The 27,268-nt window shown below is 34.1% G+C and overlaps 7 protein-coding genes across 27 annotated transcripts; 4 read left to right on the top strand and 3 right to left on the bottom strand.

Moving 5' to 3' along the window:
* Positions 1-69: 69 nt before the first annotated feature.
* On the top strand, positions 70-6,727 carry LOC122567472 (protein flightless-1). 5 transcript variants are annotated; one of them, XR_006316773.1, is made up of 23 exons: positions 70-203; positions 498-632; positions 694-804; positions 945-1,183; positions 1,257-1,418; positions 1,496-1,716; positions 1,810-2,026; positions 2,135-2,376; positions 2,566-2,654; positions 2,722-2,792; positions 2,905-3,151; positions 3,273-3,458; positions 3,585-3,896; positions 4,020-4,192; positions 4,288-4,414; positions 4,549-4,671; positions 4,780-4,983; positions 5,066-5,187; positions 5,324-5,575; positions 5,702-5,828; positions 5,911-6,124; positions 6,196-6,309; positions 6,397-6,413. XR_006316773.1 is itself a non-coding variant. In XM_043726012.1 (23 exons), exons 2-23 carry the CDS (start codon positions 570-572, stop codon positions 6,529-6,531), a joined length of 3,720 nt encoding a protein of 1,239 aa, XP_043581947.1. In that variant the 5' UTR covers positions 71-203; positions 498-569; the 3' UTR covers positions 6,532-6,727. The 5 variants fall into 5 exon arrangements, 2 of the variants coding, with proteins under 2 accessions (XP_043581947.1, XP_043581948.1); XM_043726012.1 differs by having other exon boundaries at positions 71-203; positions 5,911-6,093; positions 6,397-6,727; XR_006316774.1 differs by lacking the exon at positions 6,397-6,413 and having other exon boundaries at positions 5,972-6,093.
* LOC122567506 (essential MCU regulator, mitochondrial) lies at positions 3,300-17,677 on the bottom strand. Of its 8 annotated transcripts, none has more exons than XR_006316778.1 (4): positions 8,211-8,377; positions 7,277-7,605; positions 3,518-3,743; positions 3,300-3,439 (listed from the first exon to the last, which is right to left on the bottom strand). XR_006316778.1 is itself a non-coding variant. In XM_043726111.1 (4 exons), the coding sequence occupies exon 3, from the start codon at positions 7,575-7,577 to the stop codon at positions 7,305-7,307; it is 273 nt and encodes a 90-aa protein (XP_043582046.1). In that variant the 5' UTR covers positions 7,578-7,605; positions 7,937-7,945; positions 8,168-8,372; the 3' UTR covers positions 6,724-7,060; positions 7,277-7,304. The 8 variants fall into 8 exon arrangements, 7 of the variants coding, with proteins under 7 accessions (XP_043582046.1, XP_043582047.1, XP_043582045.1 ...); XM_043726111.1 differs by lacking the exons at positions 3,300-3,439; positions 3,518-3,743 and adding exons at positions 6,724-7,060; positions 7,937-7,945 and having other exon boundaries at positions 8,168-8,372; XM_043726112.1 differs by lacking the exons at positions 3,300-3,439; positions 3,518-3,743; positions 8,211-8,377 and adding exons at positions 6,724-7,060; positions 17,153-17,677.
* On the top strand, positions 8,727-9,934 carry LOC122567498 (diphthine methyl ester synthase). Its single transcript, XM_043726093.1, has 4 exons — positions 8,727-8,873; positions 8,979-9,155; positions 9,243-9,567; positions 9,648-9,934. Exons 1-4 carry the CDS (start codon positions 8,739-8,741, stop codon positions 9,833-9,835), a joined length of 825 nt encoding a protein of 274 aa, XP_043582028.1. The 5' UTR covers positions 8,727-8,738; the 3' UTR covers positions 9,836-9,934.
* On the top strand, positions 10,072-16,583 carry LOC122567471 (myb-like protein X). Of its 5 annotated transcripts, none has more exons than XM_043726007.1 (3): positions 10,072-10,216; positions 10,785-14,452; positions 14,828-16,583. In XM_043726007.1, the coding sequence occupies exons 2-3, from the start codon at positions 10,826-10,828 to the stop codon at positions 15,596-15,598; spliced, it is 4,398 nt and encodes a 1,465-aa protein (XP_043581942.1). In that variant the 5' UTR covers positions 10,072-10,216; positions 10,785-10,825; the 3' UTR covers positions 15,599-16,583. The 5 variants fall into 5 exon arrangements, with proteins under 5 accessions (XP_043581942.1, XP_043581941.1, XP_043581944.1 ...); XM_043726006.1 differs by having other exon boundaries at positions 10,072-10,668; XM_043726009.1 differs by having other exon boundaries at positions 10,072-14,452; positions 14,828-15,494; positions 15,558-16,583.
* On the top strand, positions 16,967-27,225 carry LOC122567481 (cytoplasmic tRNA 2-thiolation protein 2). Of its 4 annotated transcripts, none has more exons than XM_043726045.1 (4): positions 16,967-17,123; positions 25,229-25,411; positions 25,509-25,822; positions 25,942-27,225. In XM_043726045.1, exons 2-4 carry the CDS (start codon positions 25,350-25,352, stop codon positions 27,042-27,044), a joined length of 1,479 nt encoding a protein of 492 aa, XP_043581980.1. In that variant the 5' UTR covers positions 16,967-17,123; positions 25,229-25,349; the 3' UTR covers positions 27,045-27,225. The 4 variants fall into 4 exon arrangements, with proteins under 4 accessions (XP_043581980.1, XP_043581977.1, XP_043581979.1 ...); XM_043726042.1 differs by lacking the exon at positions 16,967-17,123 and adding an exon at positions 24,989-25,130; XM_043726044.1 differs by lacking the exon at positions 16,967-17,123 and adding an exon at positions 24,999-25,130 and having other exon boundaries at positions 25,201-25,411.
* LOC122567504 (neuroparsin-A-like) lies at positions 17,777-22,176 on the bottom strand. Of its 3 annotated transcripts, none has more exons than XM_043726102.1 (4): positions 21,527-22,176; positions 19,634-19,700; positions 19,170-19,308; positions 17,777-19,072 (listed from the first exon to the last, which is right to left on the bottom strand). In XM_043726102.1, the coding sequence occupies exons 2-4, from the start codon at positions 19,684-19,686 to the stop codon at positions 18,896-18,898; spliced, it is 369 nt and encodes a 122-aa protein (XP_043582037.1). In that variant the 5' UTR covers positions 19,687-19,700; positions 21,527-22,176; the 3' UTR covers positions 17,777-18,895. The 3 variants fall into 3 exon arrangements, with proteins under 3 accessions (XP_043582037.1, XP_043582038.1, XP_043582036.1); XM_043726103.1 differs by having other exon boundaries at positions 21,540-22,176; XM_043726101.1 differs by having other exon boundaries at positions 17,778-19,072; positions 21,607-22,171.
* Positions 23,645-24,942, bottom strand: LOC122567501 (39S ribosomal protein L40, mitochondrial). Its single transcript, XM_043726097.1, has 5 exons — positions 24,801-24,942; positions 24,644-24,727; positions 24,410-24,577; positions 24,117-24,318; positions 23,645-23,998 (listed from the first exon to the last, which is right to left on the bottom strand). The coding sequence occupies exons 1-5, from the start codon at positions 24,836-24,838 to the stop codon at positions 23,879-23,881; spliced, it is 612 nt and encodes a 203-aa protein (XP_043582032.1). The 5' UTR covers positions 24,839-24,942; the 3' UTR covers positions 23,645-23,878.
* Positions 27,226-27,268: the final 43 nt, after the last annotated feature.

The raw sequence follows: 27,268 nt of genomic DNA, 5'->3' as shown, positions 1-27,268 counted from the left end.
AAGATATAAAAGATTAATTCATGCTTTCGTTTCTAACTTTCTCTCTCTCTCTCTCTCTCTCTCTCTCTCTCTCTCTCGTTCGTTTCATACGCTATTAAATAGAACTGTATGTCATTAGTCATTGCATTGGATCTTTTCGATAGAAATGCAATATTTTGTTCATGTCGTGTCACCAACAGTATTTCGGTGAACGTATAAACGATGTTCGTATTATTTAGTATCCAAAGTTAATTTTTTGAAACAATTATACAATTTTTGGAAATATCGATAAATGTAATAGATATCAACCGTCTTTACATTGAAAGTTCAAGAAATTGTGACATTTTCCAGTATTTTCCATATTTTATTCTTAGTAATTGTGCATAATTTTTATTTGTTTAATCTTCGACGTTCGTTGTACTTAAACAAAATTTTTGAGTGCTTGAGCGCATGAGATATATTTTTATATCTAAATATTTTTCTGTATGCTATATGTATTACATGTATGTTACATATAGATTTACAAGCGTCGAACGTAACGTAAATAGGATTTATAAAATCACGAAAACGTCCTCTCGAACTTAATCAGGATGGCAAACACAGGAGTATTACCCTTTGTACGAGGAGTTGATTTTAGCAGCAACGATTTTAGTGTAAGTAATTATTTCTTTTTAGAAATATAGTTTTCAACTGTTACAATTTTGCATTTTACAGGGTGGCAAATTTCCAGAATCTGTACGGTTAATGACTGGTATACAATGGCTGAAATTGGATGAAACCAACTTGACTGAGATTCCAGAAGAAATGGGCAAATTGTTGAAGCTGGTAAAGCTGTCTGCGTATGGACATTTATTTTTTAAGTGTGCACAAAGTTCAGGATGAAGCTATCATGATCGAGGTTCTTATTGATAGTTTGGTAAAATATAAATAATAAAAATTAAATTTTTCTTCTTTTCCAAAAACAGGAGCACCTTTCATTAGTTAAGAACAGATTGGAACGCTTGTATGGAGAATTGACGGAACTCTGTTGCCTCCGTACATTGAACATAAGACGTAATAATATTAAATCAAGTGGCATTCCAGCAGAATTATTTCATCTGGAAGAATTAACCACATTGGATTTGAGTCATAATAATCTAAAGGAAGTACCAGAAGGACTGGAAAGAGCTCGATCTTTGTTAAATCTAAATTTAAGTCACAATCAGTGAGTGTTACATGTGCAAATTGTTAAACAGTTGTATGGTCAGTAATGAATAATCCTATTATTGTCTTTTCAGCATTGAAACAATCCCTAATACATTGTTCATTCACCTAACTGATCTGCTATTTTTGGATCTTAGCAATAATAAGTTGGAAACACTACCACCACAAACTCGTCGCTTAGCAAATTTACAAACTTTAAACCTGAATCATAATCCATTAGGACACTTTCAACTAAGGTATAGTAAATGAGATCAATATGACAAACCATTGTTGAGTTTTCAAATACGATATTGTTTATTCTTTTTTCACTCAGACAATTGCCATCCTTGATGAATTTAATGGCCCTACAGATGTGCGACACGCAGAGAACATTAAACAATATTCCATCAAGTTTGGAGACCTTGACGAATCTGCAAGAACTTGATTTATCTCAAAACAATTTACCCCGGGTACCAGATGCACTTTATTCTCTGTTAAATTTACGTCGCCTGAATTTAAGTGATAATCAAATAACAGAATTGTCAACAGCAATCGGTAGGTTTATCTATCGCGACATCAATTCTATGTTTACTACATATCTCTTGCCAATCTACGCACGATGGACGTATTGCAACATTTTTATTTCAGAACTTTGGACAAAATTGGAAACATTAAATATATGTCGTAATAAATTGTCCGCGATACCTGCCTCTCTGTGTAAAATCGTTACTCTCAGGAGATTATATTTGAACGACAATCAGTTAGATTTCGAAGGTATTCCCTCAGGCATTGGCAAACTATCTTCGTTGCAAGTATTTTCAGCAGCTAATAATCGTTTAGAAATGATACCCGAAGGTTTATGCAGGTACACCGATTGACTTCCCTTTTCAAATACTTCTTTAAAATAAATTAACGTAATAAGGACTTTTCATAAGTACCACGAGCTTCATAAATGCATGTATTCCTTCCTCAGGTGTGGATCGTTAAAGAAATTAATATTATCATCTAATCGGTTGATTACCGTACCAGATGCTATTCATCTTCTTACCGATTTAGAACAACTTGATCTGAGAGATAATCCGAATTTAGTAATGCCGCCAAAACCAATGGAAGTTCAAAAAGGTTCTGGCATCGAGTTTTATAACATCGATTTTTCCCTACAACATCAATTGCGACTTGCTGGCGCTAATGTACCTACGCCTATTCAGACTGCTGGTAAGTCTATTCTTACTCACAATATACTATATGTACACCAGATCGTGATTTACACTGAGCAATTATAAGTAATTAATTATAAGCGATATTAAACTTATATATTCAATTATTTTGATCGTGAATGACCACACTATGAACACTGTTTAATTTCTCATAACCGTATCTAACAGTTTATTTCTTATATTTCAGGTAGCAAGGATCCAATAGCTCGCAAAATGAGACTGAGAAGAAGACGAGACCAAGAGGAAGCTGATCAAGATCAGGCCAAGATATTGAAGGTATATTACGAAAATAAGCGAAAAGGGCAAGGAATTTGAATCGATTAATTTTCTCTATCTTCTTTAGGGTATGAAAGATATAGCAAAGGAGAAAAATAAAGACAAAGAATGCGAAGAATCAAAAGCAGAATCGTTGAAGTAGGTAGAAAATATGCATTACAAGAATTCGTTTTTATGTATTATAAGAGATCGATTCATCATTCGGCAATTTCGGGTTTCTTGTCTTTTTTATCTTATTTTCGCTTTCAAGACCCAAACGATGGGATGAAACTTTGGAAAAACCACCACTGGATTATTCCGAATTTTTCGACGAAGATGCTGGTCAGGTTCCTGGCTTATCTGTTTGGGAAATAGAGAATTTTTTGCCCAATGAAATAGAAGAAGTGGCACATGGAAAGTTCTACGAAGGCGATTGCTACATTGTTTTAAAGACTGAAATAGATGAAGCTGGATCTTTAGTTTGGGCAATTTATTTTTGGATAGGGGAGAAAGCTACGGTGGGTATATAATAATATGTATAATGTATGTTTGAAATAATCGATCGGTATACGATATAGCAACGTGCAAAGAACACTTCTTGAAAATGTGTTTTTCATATCGATGTATAACACTTTATAGTTGGATAAAAGAGCTTGTGCTGCAATTCACGCAGTAAATCTACGTAATTATTTGGGCGCGCAATGTCGTACAATCAGAGAAGAACAAGGCGAAGAATCGGATGAATTTCTAATGTTGTTCGAGTCTGGCATTACATACATCGAAGGTGGTCGTACCTCGTCCGGTTTCTATACAGTCGAAGATACGGTTTGTATTGTTGAATTTGAATTTACATTATTGACCTTACTTTTCTGACTATATCTTACCATATGTTTTTACCTTGCCATATTATTGTTCAACGTGTTTGCTTTCGATCCGGTTGGCGCATACCAGCCATCGATAACACGATTGTATAGGGTTCATGCTGCCGGTGCTTCCATCCATTTAGAACCGGTCCCTGTTCATTGTGATTCCTTGGATCCGGGTTTCGTATTCGTCTTAGATACTGGCAACAAGATCTTCATATGGTACGGTAAAAAAGCGAAGAGTACACTGAAGTCAAAGGCGAGATTAATGGCTGAGAAGATCAATAAAAATGAAAGAAAGAATAAAGCAGAGATCATGACAGAAATTATGAATACAGAGTCGGATGATTTTTTATCATGTTTAAACGTTAAAGATATTTCACACCTGCCACCGATTGCCGTAAGTTGTTTGAGTTGAATTGTTTTTAAGGCACGGTTACGTGCCTAGAAATCTACCTCGCAAACGCTACGTGATCTTATTTACAGCCAGATCAATCTATTGTTTTAATGCTTCTCATTATAGGAACATGTGGATGCAAATTTTGTACCACTTGCGCCACGTCTGTATCAAGTACAACTTGGTATGGGATATTTAGAGTTGCCACAAGTCGAAGTACCTCATGGGAAACTAACCAATACGCTTTTAAACAATCGCAATGTTTATATATTGGATTGTCATGTAGATGTTTACGTTTGGTACATACTCAAAACTTCTAATATAATCTCAAAATATTGAACAGTATGAACTCACCAATGTGCATGCTTTAATTGTTATATGTATGTGTGTATAGGTTTGGCAAAAAATCTACAAGATTAGTACGAGCAGCGGCTGTTAAACTCTCTCAAGAATTATTTAACATGATAGAACGACCAGAATACGCAATGGTAACCAGGTTACAAGAAGGAACTGAGTCGCAGGTACAAAATTGATGAACTTGAGATAGGAATACAGAAGATTTGGTTGACTGTATTGAGAGAAAGAGAGAGAAAAGTGTGAGGAAGAGGGAAAGAGAGAGAAAGTTTATAACGATATCTTTTTTTTCTCTAATTAGATCTTCAAATGCAAATTTTCTGGATGGGATGAAGTTATAGCAGTTGACTTTACTAGAACTGCCGAATCAGTCGCGAAAACTGGGGCAGACCTTACTAAATGGGCGAAGCAACAAGAAACGAAGGTACGCGAAATAAAAAATGAAGACTATAAACGATTCGCAAAATAACGCGAGCTCCTTCCCCCTACCCGTTCTCCTACCAAAACCAGTGAAATAGTTTTATTTCGACAGGCGGATTTAGCCGCACTCTTCATGCCTAGACAACCGCCTATGTCATTTACGGAAGCTCAACAACTAATGTCGGAATGGAACGATGATTTAGAGGGAATGGAAGCGTTGGTTTTAGAAGGAAAAAAGTTTGTACGATTACCGGAAGAAGAATTAGGTCATTTTTATAGTGGTGATTGTTACGTATTTTTATGTCGTTACTGGATGGTACGTAATAATTTGTGCATTCTTTAAATAGACTTTGAACATACCTTTATTTTGTCATTGATGATACGTTTTCCCATTTTAGCCATTAGATACAACAGAAAATGAAGATGGCGATGAGCAATTCGAAGAGGATTATCAGTGTACCGTATATTTCTGGCAAGGCCGAGATGCGGGAAATATGGGATGGCTGACATTTACATTTAGGTGCGTGAGGAAAATCGTCTTTTTAATTATTATTAATTGCACACAAATAATTACTATTGCAATTGAAAAGACAAAATGATTTGAGCACATGAATAATAATACTGATAAAGTATTAATGAAAGGTATTTGCTTCCAGTTTACAGAAAAAGTTTAAATCTTTATTTGGTGAGAATTTGGAAGTAGTTAGAACTCATCAACAACAAGAAAATTTGAAGTTCTTGGCATATTTCAAACGAAAATTTATTGTTCATCATGGCAAGCGTAAACAGCCTAAAGCTTCTGGTAGTAACAAGGTTGAATTCTATCACTTAAGGAGTAATGGAAGTGCATTGTGTACCAGGCTGATACAAATACCGGCTGATTCTACGTTATTGAACTCTTCATTTTGGTAAGATTGTTAAAATAAGGGCTTTTCCTGTCTTTCTTCTTTTTCTTTTTGAAAAAATTACTTCGTCTTTATTGCTTTACTTTACCAATACTTAAATATAATCATGTACATACCATTATCCCACAGCTACATTTTAAATGTACCGTTCAATAACGACGATGAAACGGGAATAGTATACGCCTGGATTGGTTCTAAAGCAGACATCGAGGAAGCTCGTTTGATTCAAGAAATCGCCGAAGAAATGTTTAACAACGTATGTTTATCATTTACTGTACCATGTCTGTTTCAACTAGTAAATCTATAATCTGATCTGTATTATCAAATGAAATTGACAGCCATGGATAAGTTTACAAGTTTTAAACGAAGGTGAAGAACCAGATAACTTTTTTTGGGTAGCTCTTGGTGGAAGAAAGCCATATGATATCGATGCAGAATACATGAATTATACGAGACTGTTCAGATGCTCGAATGAAAAGGGATATTTCACGATCAGCGAGAAATGCACCGATTTTTGTCAAGTATACGATAAATTTACTAACTTACGTTTGTGTTAGTGAGAGCGAAGTTATATATGTATATAATATATATAATAGATTTATAATCAGTTAATACTGTTCCAGGATGATTTAGCGGATGACGATATCATGATACTTGATAATGGCGAACAAGTATTTTTATGGTTAGGCAGTCGATGTTCAGAGGTAGAAATTAAATTGGCATATAAATCTGCTCAGGTAAAAATGGATTGAATGAATTGTAAAAATATCCGATTTGCAAAATTCCTAAATAAAGATAAATAATTTAATTACAATAATTTTTAGGTATACATCCAACATTTACGAGTAAAACAGCCAGATAGGCCACGTAAATTGTATTTAACAGCGAAAGGAAAAGAATCTCGAAGATTCACCAAGTGTTTCCATGGCTGGAGTTCACACAAAAGACCACCTCAATAAAATATTCAATAATATGTTCCTGTTCTTATTATCCCAATAACTTTTATCAACGAACCAAATTTCGAAACGAAATTAACGAATATCAATGAAGTACTGATGATGCAAATTTATTAAGTTGTTATAAACACAAAAAGTAACTTTCTAATGTCAAGGAATATTGTAATTTTTGAAACCATTAAATATACCCAGAGCTTGTTTCTTTGCATTATGTTTATTTTGCAATTCATTGAAACAATATTTACAAAATATCTGTATGTCTGTACATCTAGGTATATACATTTCTTATATGCATTTTAAAGGAATATATTTAGACATACATGTAGGTATTTACAAAATCAGTTTGCCTTTCAGAAAAAATTGGTAATAAACAATACATTACTTAAATTGTGAAAATAAAACTCCAAGAAGAAAATTGAAAGAACCGTGTATATTTGATTTACTGTGACAACTATATATGCAAAACATGTGCTGCCCAAAGGTCAGACATATTACATCATCTTATATCTTTCCATACCTCGTTGTCATAGATCTTGAAACAGAAAACAATGTATACACGTGGAAGAAGTCTATTTTCCTCAGAAGCAAAAATTAAACAATAGCACTGAATGATATATGATTATGGAGGAACAATGAGAAGCTTGTTTATGCAAAGTACGTTTTAGGGATACATGCAAAAGTTTGGACCAAGGCTCGATATGAAAAACATAAGATGTAGAAATTTGATAAGAATAATTTAGATCTTTACCTTAATTAATTTGCGTACCGAGAATAAATTAATCATCGTCGTCATCATCATCCGAAGGTACGAACAATTCTTTCTCTTCGAGAAAGTTAGCCATCATTTTACTTAAAGTAGCTCCTATGACTAGTCCTGTCATAACACTGCAGATAACACCCAAAAAACCGAAACGTGTTCTTTTTGGTTCTGGTAGAATAGCACCTGAAGGTGTTGTTGTTCTTGACCGAAAATGTAATTTCATTTCCCCATTTATTTTCCTTAAATCGTTGACGGTTTGTAATGCAATAGATGTACGTTGCAATGCCATTCTTCTATTTTACTGATACTTATAAGCACTGAAAATAATGGTAGAAAAGTACTGTTATGAAGCGTTAATATGAAAAATAACATAATAATAATAGTAATAAGAAATAACGTAGACGCGATTATTAGATAGACTACAAATATAACATATAATTGTAAAACGCGTTCGTACCATAGACATATGAAGATAGAGTGCGTGAGCGATCTGAACGATATACGAACGACATAACGATATAAACGATATAGGAACGGAAAGAAAACTACAGAGAAGACTCTTGTTGCGACGTTAGTGTGCATGCAAGACAAAGACAGAGGAGGCTTTATGCAGCATCCTCTTTTTATTCCCATATCACATCCACTTACACGGTATATCTGAGTTATGATTTTGGAGGCAGCATAAATTGCAGTATTAATAGATAGATAGGAATGGAATGTATAGTCGGTCCAACGAGACGAGGCACTAACCGTAAAGAAAATTTTAAAATTCGAACCGGCAACCAGTACATAATTGCAGTCGTACCAATTAATTTTCGTTTACGATTACCGCCTCGTCCTGTTAGGCAGACTATAAATTAATCTCTTCGGTATACTAACTCGCAATAACGATTAAAAAGCTCTTAAGGATATGTATACACACGCTGTATTTTGATTAGATGTGTGTCTCGATCACGTTCGATTAAATATCGATACAAATGAATAGTTAAAATACGATCGCTATTGTAAGCAGCACATAGTTTAGTGAGCAATTAAACGATCAGTTCGATGTTAACATTATGTACGTGCACAGATAGCGCGCATGCGAATAATACTAGCTCTGATGACATAGAATCTGACGCCATTTTTGTTAAAATAATAGGGATAAATGTAAAATACCCTACACCTCTACATATATAGATTTATTCAGTTGTTTCTTCCTTAACTTTTATACATATGTATACGATACGATAACGTAATACATCTATACTTACCTACTTATGGCTGTGTAGTTTGATAGTTTCGCACGTTGTTGCTTATTGCATTGGGCAATCGTTGAGACATAAAATCATCAACAACAAACGTTTATGATTTTTTCTTTTTTGTTCATTTCCCTATACTGGTCATTTGAACAAAGCATTGATTTTTATTAAACGATATCGTGCAAATAATTCAGGAAGACGTGAAAAAAATGTTACACGTGATTGGATTAGGTCTTGGCGATTCGACAGATGTAACTGTAAAGGGTCTCGAAATTATACGAATGTGCGATCGTGTCTATTTAGAGTCGTATACGTCAATTTTGTCTACCAGCTTAAAAGATTTGGTAGGTAGATTAAAGTCAAGGGTAGCTCTGGTTCCTTGATTAATTGAATGTTTAACATAAATAATGATAATAGGAGACCAACGATTGCATATTTCAACAAATTAGGAACAATTTTATGGATGTTCGATACTGGAGGCAGACAGAGAATTAGTTGAGAGTAATGCGGATGAAATATTGCCGAAGGATGAGAAGGAAAATGTTGCTTTCTTGGTGGTAGGTGATCCGTTCGGTGCCACTACACATTCGGACCTAATACTACGAGCTCGGGAGAAAAATATAAAGGCAAATAAGAGAAATATTAGAAAAATTTGTTTAATAAAACGAATTTTATTAATCAATATTAAAAGTCTTTATTATTCCATGATTCAGGTAAAGATTGTTCACAATTCCTCTATTTTGACCGCAATTGGATGCTGTGGTTTGCAATTATATCGTTTTGGAGAAACTGTTTCTATCCCTTATTGGAACAATGATTGGCAACCAAATAGTTTTTATGAGAAAATTATCTCAAATAGGCAGAGAGATCTACATACATTGTGCTTATTAGACATTAAAATAAAGGAGCCTACGATAGAGAGTATCGTTAAAAAGAAAAAAGAATATATGCCGTCTCAGTTTATGAGTGTCTCAGAAGCTGCTACGCAATTATTAAAAGTCATAGAGGAAAAAAATGAAGAAACCAAGGAGAAACCAGGTAAGATATTAGAAAAGTATCATTTCCAAATAGTCCTGCCTCTGATGAATCCATGGAAAATGAAATTTGTTGTTTTACAGTGTTGGAAGAATCCAGTCTTGTAGTGGGTTTAGCTCGTGTAGGTTGGGACAATCAACGCATCGTTGCTTGTTCTCTTGAAGAAATGGCGTCTACCGACCTAGGCCCTCCTCTCCATTCTTTAATCATTCCTGCTATCAATCTGCATCCTCTTGAATTGGAATTTATTACTCTACATAAGTGTAAATAAAAACGTTTGGCTTTGTTGAAAAAGAAAACAAGCACTGTTCGTTGCTTATAGCTCTGTATCAATTTACAACAAAATAATAAAACCGATTAATTACTTAAATTACAGATTTGAAACAGGATGATATTCTTAAGACATATAAAAAAGATAAACGACTTGACTGGTCGGTAGCAAAAGCTACGTTGACCATTGTTAAAATATTTTGTAATATATAAAAACGTGTTGCGCGTGTAATATCGTGAAAGTAATCTGCTTTTTGGCTACATATATTAAAAATTTGCATAGTGAAGAATGTTAGGCTACAAATTTAAAAGATCTGACAAAGACAAAGAAATAAAGTGAAAATATATAATGCTATTGGTAACGATGCCCGAACAATTTTATGTAAGTATGTACGTATATACATACCTATGTAGAAAATAGCTCACTTAGTGCTAAGGTTATTAACATATTTATTTATAAAAATTATTTTGGAGAAATTTCGATCGAAGTTAACACCGATCTTAAAGATAAATTCCTAACTACTTAAATTCGTTAATCGGCATACATAATTGTTCGAAAGTTAATTTATGTTAAAGAAAAATAATATTCTGGCAATCTTATAGCCATGGCTATAGAACGTAGAGCATATGTATATGTATTCGATCGATTTCGTGCATGCGTAATAAACAGGTGTATAGAGTTTACAATCATATATTCTTTCGATACGTGAATCACAGTATCTCTGGTGTTTCTATTTCCTTATATTTTGCATCTTCCCTAATAGTGAGCAGTTTTTCTTCCATCATCGGGCAATCACAAACATTTTTGTTTATTTATTGATTTTGAGGAAAAATGTAAGAAGGAGGAGAGACGCGAACGAAAACTTGAGTGTCTTTCTGTCTTTGTATCTGTTGTGTTTTTTTGTGCAATTACATATTTCCATATAAAGAGTAACAGCTAACAATTACAGTACAGATACGAGGAGAACCGAGTGATACACCGAGTACAATAATGTCGGAAATAGACTACATAATAGCACCACGAATACCACGAGGTTTGGCTCCTGCGGTTGAAGGACTTGCACGAGAAATTTTGCGTCAAAGACCTCGAAACATTTACTCATTCGCGGCCCAACATTTCGCAGAATTGGTGGAATTAAGGGATAAAGAACGTACTGATGAAATCGTTCCGAGGATACTGAAACATAAATTGGTTAACGATCGTGATGCTGAAAATCGTAACGATTATTTTCGTAGGTGTAAATACAGTAATTTGATTGAAGAAGCGATGGTAATAAGGGAAGTGAAGGAACCAACGACATCGAGAAACGCAACGAAAAAAGCTGTGGCATCGAAGAGAAAAGGAGAGATGACAAATAAAAGTGGTTGGTCTATAAATAGGACGGTTAAAGGATTGAAGAAGCATGAAAATACAATTGGAAAAGAAGGTTGGAATAGAGGATTAAACGCTAAAGAGACGGAGAAATCAATTCTTGGTTACTCGGATCATCGTTCACCACGATTTTCGAGTCAAGTTACTTGTCATCAATTCGTTCGATCTTCGTCCGCTGGAAATATATTCGCAAAACGTATTAAGCGTCGAGAAGTTAAAGAAAATCACGAACAATTCTATACATTTGTTTTAGATGATAAAAGTTACAAGAACGGGAAGAAAGTGACGCGACAAAGAAGTGCCGATCAAATCGAAAGAGATCGCGCGTATTTTAAGGACACTTGTACGAGCGAAGATATAGACATAGACATTGCTTCGACAGAGGCTAGAATCTGTCGAAATTTAAAAGATCAATGGAAAACTATGATCGAAGATGAGCGAAAAGAGCAGGAAAAATTGCAAGAGAAATTTGGTAATACGAAAGGAGGTGATGCCAAATTAAATTCCCGATTGAGAAAGAAGAGTGAGAGAGAATCGAAAGACGACGAAGTGGAAGAGATGTTTATTAACGTGAGATCGCGATCCGATTCATTAGAGAGCAACATAATTTTTGAGGATGCGATGAAAAAGTTGACCAATGATGGAACGATCTCGGTGGTCCTTCCATCGGTCGTTACGCGACAACCTCCTGTAAAATGTACAAGGAACAACGTGTATGAATGTAACGGGAAGGATAGCACAGGTAATTTGACATTGCCACCGATTTCGAGTGATGGGTCCAAGTCGACGAAGAGAGGAAGCAATTTAATCGGATTACCCTCTTTGTTAAATGAGGTGGATGTTCGGTTGAAGGAACAAACGACATGCCAGGATTACGAGGGTCCAACAAATTCGAATTGGAATCCTAAGGATCTGGAATCGGAGAAAGAGCTTAAACCAGCAGGAACTATCGAAGGTGCGACTTTCGATTACGATTCGAAAACAATTGAAAAGGAACGCAAAGACGAGGATTTAAAAGGCGGCAATGTGAACGTAGATATGGCCCCATGGAAATATCCTCGTGGAAGTAAGTCTGAAGGAAATGGAATTCTTGTTATGACGGAGAATACGATGGAGGAAGGTATCGATAAACAGCAAATTCTAGGAGAAGTAGAAATTATTCAGCAATGTTTATGTTCACCGCGGGAGGCGGATATCGAGGAAACTTTTAAAGACAGCTTAAACGTAACACCTGATTCGATCGATCTTTCTCATTGTCAGAGGGCAGATTCATTGGAACATTTGGAGAACGGGAAAGAGGAAGAGGAGGATCAGGACCAGGACGAGGAGAAAAAAGAAGAGGAGGATCAGGACCAGGACGAGGAGAAAAAAGAAAAGGAGGATCAGGACCAGGACGAGGAGAAAAAGGAAGAGGAGGAACGATATCGACCGAACGAGCTCGAAAGGAAATTAATCGAGATAGAAACGGTCGAGAGAAGCATCGAAAATACGTTGGTCTGTTCTCAGGCTATTCCAAAAGATGTCGATGTTGAATTCGTAGTATCGAAGAGTTCGAATGAATTTTCGATTTTGAAAAATTTCGAATCGGAGAAACCAGACTGCGTATACGAAAGGCAGGTATTGAGCGTAGGAGATGAGTGGACGAAGAAAAATCCAGATGAAAGTCAGAGTCCAACGAGCAACGAAGGTGACAGAGATTGCGACGCTAATATCGAGATTGACTCGATGGAAGATGAAATGCCGATTGGAAAAAGTTTAGATTGCAATCTTGACTCTGACAACTCGGAAATTTTCCTTAATAGAAACAATAATGGCGATGATCGAGATACGCGTGACCATTCTACGAAAGAAACAGAAATCGATCTTTCTTGTTACGTCCTTACCGAAGGTTCCCCTAGTGAAATACCAGAAACAGTAACCACCGTAATTATACCCGATAATATCGTTAGCAATGACAATGATAACGATGTTGAGCTCGAAGATGGTACGAACGACGAGATTTGCGTCCCTTTTAACGAGCAAATCCCATCTTGGAATTTCGAAAGACAGCAGATAAAGCACGGGATTGGAGAAGAGTATTGCCACGGCGAGAATCCATTTGGAGAATATATACATCCAGAAAGTGCTGTTGACTATACAACGAACATCGATGCTCATATTTTACGTGGTATAAAAAATGCTGCCAATCGAACGTCTGTTTATCAAGAAGATCTTGCAAATATCAAAGAGGAGGAAGAAAATGATAGGGGCAAATTCTCTAACGTCGACGTCCAGCGTAGCATCGACGATCGTATCAGCGCTTTTTCGAAAAAGTCGGCCGAATCAATGGAAAATAAAAATAGTATCGAATACGAAGCAAAATTTGCAAGTTCCAGTCAAGAAGAGGATCAAGAACGAAATAATATGAACGATAAGGACGATGTACGATTGAAAGATCTCTCTAAAGAAACTCCAAGGAAAAGAAGAGAAGAGGAAAGCGAAACGTTCGATGATCGTTCGAGTGATTTTTCTTTGTCGTTTGAACAAGTTGGAGCTGGACCAAAAGTACCTGAATTAAATCTGGATTCGTTACAAGACATAACAATATCGTCGACGATTGAAAAGGGCAATTCGAAAAATCTTAACAATCAGTCGGAAGAAGAAAATGATAATGTTACTTCTTGCGAAGGTGAAAACAATTCTTTATCTTCCTTCGATACTTTAGCTTCTGAAGAAAAAGTAGACATCGGTGAAGCTTTGTCCTCGGAAAACGATCGAGTAAAAGTTTTTATCGAGCCGGCAGATCAACAAACCAAAATTGAAAGCGAGACTGAAAGGTATTCAAAGGAAGAGTTTCAAGGTAATGAATATACTAATAACACGAGTTGCTCGCTTGTTCGTAACAAAGATGAAAAACAGTCTCTTCGCGTGGAAGAAGAAATTGCACGGGAATTAATACAGAATTTCATTATCGATAATACCGACGTAGCTGAAAAAGATGTCGAAACAATTCCTTTCGAACTGGACGATTTAATGGCCTCGTCATCTTCTAAATACCAGACGAATAACACGAATCAAACCGATGACTTTATAATTAAATTTCATCTACCTCTACAAGAATTAACACCTGAAGCAATAATCGAAAAATCTTCTTGTCGAGAAAAGGTCGACGATGACAATAATCAAGCAGGCGATGAGAATGAAGAAGACGAAAGGAGAAGCGGAGGAAGTGGAGAAACAGCAAGAGAAGACGACGGAGGAAAAGAAGCAAGTATTTTGCTACCATCCCTTCGTTTTTCTTTTCTTTCTATTCTAAAATGTGTAAAAAGATATTTTACGCATCTTTTATGATACTAGAAAGAATTTTGTTCTTTTAAAATTAAAATTTTTCAAAGTTATTCTTTGATGTAATCAATCAATATATTTTATGGATCGAGATTTGCGTTTACAATGTACATTGTACGTATGTATACCTATTACATGTATACATACGTATACTTGTGTAGATGCATCTACTTTTGTTTCATTTTTGAACAAGTAAGGGGTCTTCCAATTCGGCCAACAAATTTTTAAAGATAATAAAAAATCTAAGCTAGTTACAATAATAATCTTGACAAGGTTGCTTTTCTTATTCCATTTTAGGATCAAGTAGAAATGACATCTTTGGAAAATCAAGGAAACAGGGACAAACCAATCGCCGGTTCGTGGCACACTGGAGAATTTCACGATTCCTTACCACTACCTTTCATTGAAATTTCAAAAAGTCTTTCCGCCATGAACGTTTACGATTTAAAACCTGTGAACCAGGAAAAGACGGATGATTGCTTTACTTCTCCAACTAATCTGCACGCAGAAGATCGAGGATGTACAAGAATTGATCGCAACATACCTTTTTTCGATTATAAGTTTTCTCCGACCACTACTCCTCGTGGTATTGATATCTTCGAAAATTTGAGTTTATTTATTAACGAATTGAATCGGAGTAAATTATCATTAAACGCTTCGTCTCCTATCATTATTCACAGCAAACGCGTGTTGGAGCAAGTTCACACAACGGACAAAGACAAGAGTGATCCACTCATCGGAACGAGTTCAAATTCTGATGCTGACGATCTTCGTGAGCCATTAGCGCTCGATAATACACCACAACCTATCGTTATAGAGGAAATTTCAGATATCGACGAAAGAGAAGAGCAAACGTTATCGCTCCACGAAGCAGATACGAATTTAGCGGGAGAAATAAGTCCGTTTTCTTTCGAACAATACAATGACTCTAATAACGTTGAAGATAAAAATAAAGGAACACATGGTACGTCATCGTCAATTTGTGAAACAACAAATGGGCTTATCGAAAACGATAATTTGCTTCTAGATGCATGTACTGATTCTACCAACCATCAAGATATCGATTAGATCATAGAAAACGCGGAAGAAGAAAGAACAAATAAGAAATAAGAATGAATTACATATACAGATATACTGTATCGGGAGAAAATCATATTGTTAACTCGATTTCGTGAAAATGAACAGTTTCGATATAAAATAATTTAAAAAGCACGGTCGACATTGGAATCACAATGTTAATCCAGAAGTTTCAGTTTCTTATTATTAATGCGATCTTTAATCGAAACTAAAACAATCAAAAGTAGACAATTTGATATAAATCATTTCTACAGGCCTTTTTTTGCGCACATTAGTGTACCTATTTGCTACAATAGAGAGAGAGAGAAGAAGAAATGTACACTACACGCTATACTGCTATACGTACGTCGTATACTGTATGCTGTTTAAGTCGGGATTCAGGAGTCAATTAATGTAAAACAAGGCACATGCGCAAATACGAGTTCGCTAAAAGAGCGTGGGACTCTGCAGCAATTCGCTACATGCTTATAGTCCTGATTGGGAATTTGCGTCTGAACGATTTCGTTCTATTTCAAAAGAGACGTTGCTGTATGCTGCCACATACTGTGCCTTATACCAAAAATCTGTTTGATGAGAATTTCGACTAAGTTAATAGGCATATCGTACCACAAGAAACATATATTAAAATTGTGCACGTGGATCTTCTAAAAATAACTACCAAAGAATATAATAGAACAGAGAGACATGTAAATCGATCGGTGGATTAAAAAGAAGAGGATGTGTGAGAAGACTGCAACTGAAATTTAAACGGATTGAAAGTTTGTCAAAATAATACGAAAAACATATCGATTACGTTCTTGCATTTTCTTAACCTTTACACTCCTTCTATCTTCGTGGTTCTTCGTATTTCTTTTGTGAAAAACAAAAACATCACTTTTACAGTTTTATTTCATCACATATTCCTGCTCGTTCTTAGAGGAAATTCCTGTACAAGAATTATAATAATAATAATAATAATAAATAATACTTGAAATTATGTGTTCTTTCTTGTTTCCTCCTATTTCTTTGTATATCTATTTTCTTGCGCAAATCTGTAATAAATATAGAACTGATTGCACAATGGAAATAAGTGAATCAGTGTAGTACAATCTTATAAAAGGTTCTTTTCCCAATTTAAGACATTGCCGAAGTTTTAGTCATAGTTTTTGCCGAATCTATTGAGATGCGACGATAGCTCTACCTGTTCCATTATCGTATTTATGTCTGGATACGTACTATTGAGATTGAGACAAGAGTGAGTGGTACGTAGCGAATGTGGATCCATAAGTATCAAGGAACAATCGAAATAGCATCAGCGATGTTGTATGAACGATGTTGGCAACGGCATTGACACTATATACTATTTTACGAGGTATGAAAATATTTGATCGGCTGTTAGTTGCCGTTTAACCGTTTAACAGTAATGTTTTAATTCACACGAATATCCTCAATAGTGAGATATCGTTGGTAATATTGACAGTGACAGCACTGCATTTTTTGGTACTTGATACTTGTACCGCCGATGCCAATCTTGAAGGTACGCAAAAATAAACTGGTTATACATACACGTTTACTGCTTTTGCGATGAAACTGCTTGGATGTGGACTTGCAAAATTTTTGTCGCGCCGTTTTTGGACATCGTTTTCTATACGTGTGATATGTTTCGCGTTATTAACACGTTGAATGTCACGCTAGTTTTACAGGGATTGCCCGTGGCGCCACGATGAATTTTTTATTATCGGTACATATAATGTTGAAATGTTACCTACAAGAGATATTTTATGGTGTATAATCACCATTAATGAATTTATCTCATCGAGGTCACCGGTGACCCCCGTGGCGCTGAAGTGCGATTTCGTGCGATTCACTTATTTTTTGCGATTATCAAGTATCTCATATTGTTTGTTGCTAAATAATTGCCTACGTTGTTACGTTCCGGGACTTACCATAAATCATAAATCATTCCTCGGTCATACTTATTCGGACTCGCAATAATCCTAAAGAATCGTTATTAAGATTTAGCATTTATTACTTTGCTATAGAACACTTAATTGCCTTCAAACATCTTTCAAATCGAAACTTTCCTTAGAGTCATTGTTCATTAAGGTAAATACGAAAAACGCGGGTTTTTCCATGTTCGACAGCCATTGATGAGGGGCGCAGATAATAGACTTATGTTTCAGGTATAAGTAAACTAAATGAGATAAATCATTGTGTCTGCACGGTCAAGCAGACTATTCTTTCTCTCTTCCAAGGAAGGAAACGATGAGCAATAGTAGGAAACGTTAATAAGACGTGACAAAATCGGTAGAAAGTCGGGAAAGTATTAGGAAATTAAACGTTACATAGCAAGTATTTATCAACGAGATTGAATGATCCGTTTCATTTTTATTTACGAAATGTAAGATACGCAGTAATGATACATTGACGAGACAATTAGTATTTCTGACACAGCGTCTGATATAAAAATATTTTGTTCAAAATCAAAGTGTTTTATCGTTCGTAATGTCCTAGCGTTCTTGCGTGTTTCAACGGTACCCATATGGCACATAAATTTATTAATAAAATATATTTATGAAAAGTAAAAACGAATGCATCTAATACTATATCTTTCTTCCTTTCCTCCTTCTTCTTTCACATTCCGCAAAATTGAAAATATTAATTATTGTCAAATATCAATTAATTGTCAGGAATAATGTACAATGTATAACGTACACACATTGATCTACAATTGATTGAATCGTTATTTTTTTTTTACGCGTGACGTAAATAATCAGACTAAAGAAAAATCAAGAAAAGAGAGCAAAGCGAATAATATTACAGTAATCTTGCTTTCGATATTTCACTCCTTATTCTCTTCTATTCTATTTCTCCTACGTATTTCATCTCTCTCTCTTTCTCTCGTTCGCATCTCCTTCACCTTTCATTTTACACCTTCGTAACGCGTTCATTTCTCCTTTTCATTTCCACACTTTGTTAACTGCATATAAGATATACATATGTAGATGCAACTAATCATCGCGTTTATCGTTTTCAATTATCGTTAAAATTAGACTTCTCCAATTGGATTCGAACTGTCGCTAAAGACCAATCGTAGTATCGTTATAGTGGTTTATCATTCGACGCGCGTGTTTAAGGGTAAATGAAATATTGGCAAAGTATAACCATCGTGCATTTAACTTAATGTTAACTGGCACCTGGTTGGATCGTCGTACGTGTACAGAATTAGAAATATTTCAGGTGTTCGCTTCGATAGGTAAGTGTAAGTGACCGTCCGATTCACGATAAATGATCATCAATCATATCGATTTACATGATAGCAGGCCGCCTTACTGGTATGTTAAAATCACGCCAACAAGGATCTTTAATTTTGGAACATTTTAACTTCTCCGAACTACAACCGAAGCATTGGTTACATATACAGCTCATGCCTTCGGCGCAAATACCAAGCCGTTCTCCCCGTCCTCCGCAAGGTTCATCGGGTCCCTGGAAAAGAGAGTACGATTCTTATCGTAACTAACAGTTCAACCGTTTCTGTTAGACGCTTCAGATTTATTAACAAACCGCCGATTCAAGCACTTGCCTTTGCGCATTGCGGAACCCCGCAAGCATTTGATATTACAACACCATATTCGCATTTGTGGCAAAAGTCGCCGCATCCTGTGCAAAGGGCCATCTCTTGTTTTTGTCTTACCGAAGGATAACCGGAACATTTATCGTACCTGGTCAAATCAAGCGTTCTATTATTGCGTATAATGATATTATGTATTGAACGTATTATAATTTGCACAGTAATAATTTGAGTCGTTCCAGCATCTATCATTTCATACATATATGTACTCTCATCTATAAATAGCTAAATATCTTGTTCGTGTATAAGTAAGCGCATGAGTAACAGCAAAAGTATAAATACATAAACGAGTCAAGTAAATTAAACAATAATGTAAATTATTCAAAACAATATGTTTTCGTGTTTTCTAAATAAATTAAAAAAAAGAAAATAAATCAATTCGGGTACAAGAAAATTGTAGATTTGAAGTTTCTTACAGAAGAACAATGGCAAGCAGCACGGCTATGCGGATAGTTTGTGCGGCAAGCATCTTGCCTCGTAGATCTGAAACAAAATTTAAACAAAATTCGATTAATGTTGCTGAAGTAGAATCGATTAAAACGTTTACGTAACGATCAGAGATAAAACTGATGCTTTAAAACTGATTTAAAGAATAAAATTTATAAATTGTATAAAGCACGTATGCATTTGAAAGAGCATCTAGACGTTTAGAAACGAGGAAACTTTTGCCAAATTTAGTTTTGAACTTTATCTCTTTTCGTTATTATCTGTCCACTTGGAACAATACAATACATAATCATCGATCTATTGTTAATAAAAATGAGGTAACAGAAAATCCAATTTTTTGACCGTAACTTTTGTTAAGTTTCATCGTTGTTCTGTTTCTGCTTGTACGAAATTAGTGTAAAATACTTGATTTTTACAATAAATTATTAAATAATAAATTAAATTATTAAATGTCTATAATCGACTGATTTAAGAAATAATTTCAAAGTACCTTACCAAGCTGAACCTACGATACATACATACGTTTAATGGTAAATCAAACTTTGTCTTTTCCCTTTTTTTTCTTACGCGTCGCGAAAAGAAAGATGAATGATCGAATTGCTGATAATGAAAACAGCCGAAGCAACTTTGCTTTGTCGGAATTTTCCTTTCGTTTCGTTAATTGAACCGCTTGAAATACCAAAACTCAATCGTTCAACTTTTGAATCGAACAAAACTTTACGAGATAATGCTTTAATAATAATGCTTTCTCATTTCTTCGATGAAGATTATACGGAGAAAGAGTCATGCGAGCACCCATACGGACTTTAACGATACGCGGACAAATCCATCTGTAACTATACTTAACATCATGTTCGTGTTTGTTACAAAGTACTTCGTTCGCCACCATTTTAAGCTCAAACCCCTTCATTTGCTACTCACGCGTGCCAAATGCTTATACATACGAGTTAAGCACATGATAGAGCTTGAACATTGAACAAATGACTTCTATTAAATAAACATTAACTTCGTCAGTTTTGGGTGACAAAGTGGAAAAATTAATAATTAATATAGAAATTACGTAGCTATTAACAGCGAGAAATAAAAAAAATAGAAAATTATTTCCATATACAACATGCATATACCCACCAATAATTTGATGTGCCGTCTTTTTAGTTAAATATTAAACGATAATTTGTTGTTTTCGCAGATTTTATAAAATACATGTAAATATATATAAAATATCGTTCGAAGTCCAGCTAATTGGAAAATAAAGCTTCACAATTATTCAAATCGGATTTTTTTAAACGCCTTTTAGCGTGATTCGTCTAATTACTGCCACCTTATTCTACGTAAACTAATTAACTTATTTTCTTCACGTAATCGCTATTGTTTTAGTTTATCTCGCACCGTTCTATTTTACTTTATTCTAGTTTGTTTAATCTTAGTTTAATTTAGGCGAGTCAACAACATTTTAATAACAAAAGTTATTTATAAGTTAAAAGTTAATTACGAACATGTAATATTCGTATTAAATTCGGTTTCGTAAAATTTATTAAAGATGTAACAGAAATTTCTTTACACTTGCGATAGCCTTCGGATACAGTTGTTTCGTTTAATAGCTCTTATGCCGCTATTCTGGCTTTTCCCTTTTTCTAACTCGCTCTCGTTTACGCGCTTTTTTCGTTCCTTCTATTCCACTGTTTTCTTTCCTTTATATTCCATATTAAATATGATTATAATTTGCCACCGATATGACAGAAAAAATAAAATAAAAGAAAACTACACGGGAATAAAATATATGAATAAAGTGATTGTACAAACATATTTACATATGCAACGACGAACGGGTGATCGTTAGGAAAAGCATACAGTGCGCTTACAATTAATGCTGACCCTAAGATATTCTTCCAAGTGTTTCTAGTTGCGTAAGATTAAATAACAATGACGATTCTCTCTTTACCAGAATAAGAAAATGTGATAACGTGAAGACACGAATATGCGAAGACGGAAAGACGTTGAATGTGCCATTGAAGTCAAGTGCGCTTTATTTTATAGGGACCCGAAGAAAGGGCAAGAAAGGGAAGGGGGAAAGAAGGCACACAGCCGTTCATTTAACAGTCGATGTATGATGTATCTATTATCGTTTCGCCCCAAGGGATGATCTAAATTGTCAAACGAAATCCTTGCCTCTCGTCCTAATTATCCACCGTGTCGTGAATACCCTTCTAGACACGTCTCCCCCTATTTGCAAAGATTCCCTTGACGAACATATCTATTAATATGTAAATTTCTTGGCTCAGCGTTATGAAAAACAAAGCCGGTCATTCACTGACACGTTATTTGCACTTGTCACGCTACGCTAATAAACTAATTACCGAATAGTCAATCAGAAATTGACATTTTATGGACACAAAACGTTTATTATGAAATACCCGTATTAGAAGACTAGGAGATTAAACGTTATGTTCTTTAGTTGGAATTTCAAAGTTTATAAACAGACGAGAGCGAGACTAACGATAAATAATCAACGAAAGATTCATATTTTCAATTACATATGTAATAATAACACGATTACTTTCTTTGCATAAAGGTATCGCTATGATGATCTGGCACCAGTTAAACGCATTCCTGGCACGATTATACGATCCGATCGATCGAATAGAGAACCTTTTCCTTAAGATGAAGAATATCTCTATGATGACGAATCAAATAATATTCCTAATGCTGGCTGATCGTATTTTTATAAGAGAACCGAAAATGACGTGTCTTTACACATTGATGTTTTACAACGTTGTTACTTATAGCATTAGCTATATTAAGGAATTGATCGAAAAGGAAGATTGGTCGCTCTATGTGACTCTCACAGAAAGATCCAAAATTAAACATTTAGCTATGTCCGCTACCAAAATAGTGTTTGAATGGACTAAAGCCGTCACATTTATTGTAACATTAACATTCATGCTTCTTGTCTTTGGCTTGGAGCAAGGTCTTGAACATTACAAGTGAGTAACAGTTACTATATCATATAGTAATGGGAGGAAAAATATAAGGAAAAAAGGAAAATGATAGAACGCATTAAGAATTAAGAATATATTAATTCGATGAAACTCTACATATTGTGTGCGTGTGTGTGTCGCGCGCACATATGTATATAAATATATATGTATATATGTATGTATATATGTATTGCTATTGTAGACCATCGATGAATTACACGATGATAACGTGGATCTATTATTTGGCAACGGAAAAAGTCTTCGTTGAGATGTTTCCGCCAATCTTGAAGTTTCTTCGTTTCGACACTTTTGAAAATCTTGAAGAGCTTTACGCTCCAGTGATATTGAAATCATTTACTATTAGCGTTTCTGCGTCTCTTATTATAATACTTTTGCCACTAGCATCCTACAAACTTTTATTCATCGCTACTTATTCCAACATTTATTTAAGATTAAAAGATCTATTACAAATATCCGGCCCTGCGTTAAGTCTTGAACGTGAAATATTAAATCGTTATAGAAAAGCAACGCCTAAAGAAATTAAACAATTTGATGATGTGTGTTCTGTTTGCCTTTGCGATATGATCAGTGCGAGAATAACACCTTGTTACCACCTTTTTCATGCAAGTTGTTTACGTCGGTGTCTTAAAACCAACAATACCTGTCCCATGTGCAAAAGAGAATTAACATTTGGATCGGTATCAACTCAGTAGTAAACGTAACCATCATAAATGTTATCGTCATGATTCTATCGATAAAATCGACATATTCCGTATGACAATTCCACTCTAATTAAATACCTCATCCACTCGACGGATTAACTTTTGATAATATTGGATATTTATATTACGAACTATTGACAAATCCCCTAAGCCGCTTGATATTCTCATAAATTAAATATTGATAAAAAGCAAAGTTATTACATTCATGTTCGTTTATAAACATTGATAAAACAGATATTCTCGTCGTATAATTGTACATAAAATAATAAATGATCTAATGTATTAACAGGATTGCAAATTTATATTCTATTTGAATTACAAATTGATTTTTCTGTCAAATGTATTATTTCGTTTGCCAACTGATAAATGGAAAACAATAAAAACAACGAAAATTAACGAGAATTATATTCTCATATCGCAGTTTTTTGAAACAGCCTTACTTTCCTTGCGCTCTGCGATTCTTTATTCGAAATATTTCTCATTACGATCCAACAATTTCCACTATTCTATATAGCTATTCCCCTACATATTTAACCGTGGTTTCTATATATTCTCCATCAGGACTGTCAAAATGTTTTATCGGTGGAGTATATACCGGTCCTGTTACGCTATACGGTATGAACGAATCATCAAACTGAAACAGAATGTGTTTCAAAATTTATTCTGTATCTCTACTGTGTTTTATTAGATGGTAAAATATAAACGTACAATATTTAATTTATTTTTTAATATAATATATATCATATACTTACTTCAACTGCTTTTTTGTAAAGTTGCTTCGAGACAGCTTTTAATTCTTTCAACGCTATTTCTTGCGATGCCATAATGGATTTCATAACACGTACATCCTTCAACCATTGATCTTGTTTGTAGCTAGACCATTCCCTCTCTAATAATTTTCTCCTTCCTATTTCTTCTTCTGATAATGATATTGGCAAGTGACAAGTTCTTTTCCTAAGAAACATTTGTTTTCGAGTAAGTACTATGTTAAGAAGAAAAATTTGTTTCCTATACATAACATATTCTATCATTATATAAAGCTTACTCCTTTTGTAATAGCTGAGATAATGTATCAATTTCAAAGATTGGTTTCAAATGGTTTGTATGTTTTTCTAATTGACGGATTTTTTTCTGTAGTTTCCTCTTCTTTCTTTCTTCTCTAGCTCTAAGGACATTAGGATCGAGTCTTTTCTTCTTTCTAAGTGGTTCTCCTCTGAAATAAATGTAATATGATAATAAATTTGTTTATTCAAAAGAAAAGAAATTTAAAAATACTTACAAGAGAATTTCAGTCGCTCGAAATTGTAATGGATGTATATATATGGAGATATTGCGCGAATTGCTAACTGAATGCAAAGAGGACCTGCGTCGGTAAATCTTTATGAATAAAATGAATAAAAATATACAAAAATAATTGTTCACTCAACAATGAATACCTAAAAACGGCATTTGCCAAATTTAATACACCAATCATTTTAATACACTATAATTATTTCGAGCTTTAGTCTGTGTTAGTCTGTGCTTTGTTATCTTGAATTACTTTGCGGCACCACGTATATAACCTCTTGAACGCTTGCGATTTTCATACAGGCTAAAATGAGATATATAACTTTTATAAAATCATAAATTTAAACAGTTGTTGAAAAAATGACACGCGTTATTATGAATAAATTAATAATGACAATAAATAACAACTAATAATATCGTGTTAACAACGATGGTAACTCTATTCAAGCATACATACGAACGAGATAATAAACATACATGTAAGTATCTACATAGGTGTATGTAATCAATTACTACATCATGAAACAAAATTGATAGAAATTTCTCCAGATTTTCTTTATTATTCATATGTACACAGTATTTGTGAATGCTGAATACTCGAAAAAGTTATATTATTCGGAAGGAACTAAAAGTTAGAGTTTTTGTTCAAAAGCATGATTAGAATTACATAGTTACTACGATTCAAGAAAAACCATACAATGTGCACGTTAAATGAATCTGAATACGATACTTTTGAAGTAAAAGAAATAGCGGAAAACACGTGAGTATTATGTTATATGTGAATTTCATATAATTTTATGCAAATGTTTCTTTATTTCATAATTTTTTTATTGATATGATCTTTATCTTTTTTATAGAAACACTTCTTTCCCTATTAATACCACAGAAATGCATAATGCTACGCCTTTTTGTAAAAAGTGTGGTAGTCAAGAGATCCAAGTCTTTTCCAAGAATAAGAATGCATATTGTAAAGTATGTTTTTTAAATATATTAAAACATAAATTTAGAGCAATGCTAGGTAAATCCAAATCTATACGCCCGAATGACTCAATACTTGTTGCTCATTCAGGGAAAGCAAATTCAACTGTGCTTTTACATCTTATTATGGTTGACACGAATGAATTAATTTCCAAAAAGTTGCGACCATCATTTAAAGTTCTTTATATAGATGGTATGTATTCCTACTATTTCAAATACTCTACTATTTTGTTACTAGATTTGAAAAAGAAAAAGAAAACCAAGCATATGCTTTTTATTTTATATCTTATATCCTTTATTTTATCTATACAGATGGTATGGTGAAAGGACGCTCGATCGAGGAAAGAAAATCTATTCGAAATGCGTTAGCTAATGAAGCTAAGAGTTTGCAATTAATTACGTACATTTTACCTTTGTCAAAATGTACAAGCGATAGTATTTCTAAACAAATGCAGCTAGTAAATGATCCATCAATGAGCATGACAAGTGATGAGGATACAATAATACAAGAAATGTTTGATAATTTGGAAAATGATACAGCCAGAGATGAATTATTACAGCAATTAAGACGTAAATTACTTACATCCGCAGCTGGTGAACTTAATTGTAATAAAATTTTCATTGCCGATATATCTTCTGATCTTGCAATAAGAGTTCTTGGCGATGTATCGACTGGAAGAGGTTCCCAATTGCCTTTTAACGTTGCTTTCTCTGACACAAGACACACGAATGTAACATTACTTCGACCACTCAGAGATTTTACACAAAATGACATAACTAACTATTTGGACTGTTACAATCTACATCCAATTTTTAGTTCTGACAAATATAATTTCTCTTTCCCTATATCTATACGGAATGTCACAAGAAATTTTGTCCATAAATTGGATTCTGAATTTTATGGCACTGTATCCACAATATATCGTACCAGCGAAAAATTAGCTACAAGGATAGAGCAATGTAATAATGAGAACAATGATACAAAGGTGGATACTAATATTAAAAAGGATAATAACATCTGTATACTTTGTGAATTAACTTTAGATTCGTGTTATTTACCAAAAGAACAACTATCGGTTGTACAAGCGAAATTGTTTTCTAAATTAGTTTCTACAATTACAGATACCTCATTAAATAAGACTATGAATTCGTTAAATATTTGCGAGCAATCAGACAATGAGCAAATTGAAAGCTTAAATGCTTTAAGACAAAAAAAATGTCAGTGTCAAAGTGACATTCATAAGTCTTTTCTGAGACAATCGACAATTGAAAAGTATCTATGCTATGGTTGTAGACTTATTTTCTTAAATTCAAAACAAGTGGATAATATTTTACCTAATTTTATTTTTGATGCAGTCCAAAAAAGATTACAAGTTGCATGTTTACAAGAAGAAATAAGAGATTTTTTATTATAATTGGTGGATAAAAGTATATTTATTAATATTAAGAAATACTTTACATACTAGATAGAGGAACACAATTAAACACAACATTTTACTTCTAAATATTCATAACAGAGTAACTTTTGTAACAGAGATATTTCGAATAACTGTTAACTTTATGGAAATGATATAATAAAATATAATATTTATCATATTTTGTATTTCTTATAGCTTCCTGATATCTTAAATTTTATCAA

This window comes from Bombus pyrosoma, linkage group LG5 (assembly GCF_014825855.1).
Source record: "Bombus pyrosoma isolate SC7728 linkage group LG5, ASM1482585v1, whole genome shotgun sequence".
Taxonomy (NCBI): Eukaryota; Metazoa; Arthropoda; class Insecta; order Hymenoptera; family Apidae; genus Bombus; species Bombus pyrosoma.
The sequence above is the reverse complement of the archived record's forward strand: the minus strand, read 5'-3'. Positions and strand labels throughout refer to the sequence as shown.

Coding starts and splice junctions, on each gene's coding strand:
- LOC122567472 (XM_043726012.1), top strand. CDS start 570: ATGGCAAACACAGGAGTATTACCCTTTGTACGAGGAGTTGATTTTAGC. Junction 1,184..1,256: donor CTAAATTTAAGTCACAATCA/GTGAGTGTTACA, acceptor TTGTCTTTTCAG/CATTGAAACAATCCCTAATA. Junction 3,897..4,019: donor CACACCTGCCACCGATTGCC/GTAAGTTGTTTG, acceptor TTCTCATTATAG/GAACATGTGGATGCAAATTT.
- LOC122567506 (XM_043726112.1), bottom strand. CDS start 7,577: ATGGCATTGCAACGTACATCTATTGCATTACAAACCGTCAACGATTTA.
- LOC122567498 (XM_043726093.1), top strand. CDS start 8,739: ATGTTACACGTGATTGGATTAGGTCTTGGCGATTCGACAGATGTAACT. Junction 9,156..9,242: donor CTCGGGAGAAAAATATAAAG/GCAAATAAGAGA, acceptor TCCATGATTCAG/GTAAAGATTGTTCACAATTC. Junction 9,568..9,647: donor AGAAACCAAGGAGAAACCAG/GTAAGATATTAG, acceptor GTTGTTTTACAG/TGTTGGAAGAATCCAGTCTT.
- LOC122567471 (XM_043726007.1), top strand. CDS start 10,826: ATGTCGGAAATAGACTACATAATAGCACCACGAATACCACGAGGTTTG. Junction 14,453..14,827: donor AAGACGACGGAGGAAAAGAA/GCAAGTATTTTG, acceptor ATTCCATTTTAG/GATCAAGTAGAAATGACATC.
- LOC122567504 (XM_043726102.1), bottom strand. CDS start 19,686: ATGCTTGCCGCACAAACTATCCGCATAGCCGTGCTGCTTGCCATTGTT. Junction 19,309..19,633: donor CTGCTTGCCATTGTTCTTCT/GTAAGAAACTTC, acceptor TGATTTGACCAG/GTACGATAAATGTTCCGGTT. Junction 19,073..19,169: donor GGGTTCCGCAATGCGCAAAG/GCAAGTGCTTGA, acceptor TCTCTTTTCCAG/GGACCCGATGAACCTTGCGG.
- LOC122567501 (XM_043726097.1), bottom strand. CDS start 24,838: ATGATTGGTGTATTAAATTTGGCAAATGCCGTTTTTAG. Junction 24,578..24,643: donor CGAGCGACTGAAATTCTCTT/GTAAGTATTTTT, acceptor CATTTATTTCAG/AGGAGAACCACTTAGAAAGA. Junction 24,319..24,409: donor TCTCAGCTATTACAAAAGGA/GTAAGCTTTATA, acceptor AATGTTTCTTAG/GAAAAGAACTTGTCACTTGC.
- LOC122567481 (XM_043726045.1), top strand. CDS start 25,350: ATGTGCACGTTAAATGAATCTGAATACGATACTTTTGAAGTAAAAGAA. Junction 25,412..25,508: donor AAAGAAATAGCGGAAAACAC/GTGAGTATTATG, acceptor TCTTTTTTATAG/AAACACTTCTTTCCCTATTA. Junction 25,823..25,941: donor TAAAGTTCTTTATATAGATG/GTATGTATTCCT, acceptor TTATCTATACAG/ATGGTATGGTGAAAGGACGC.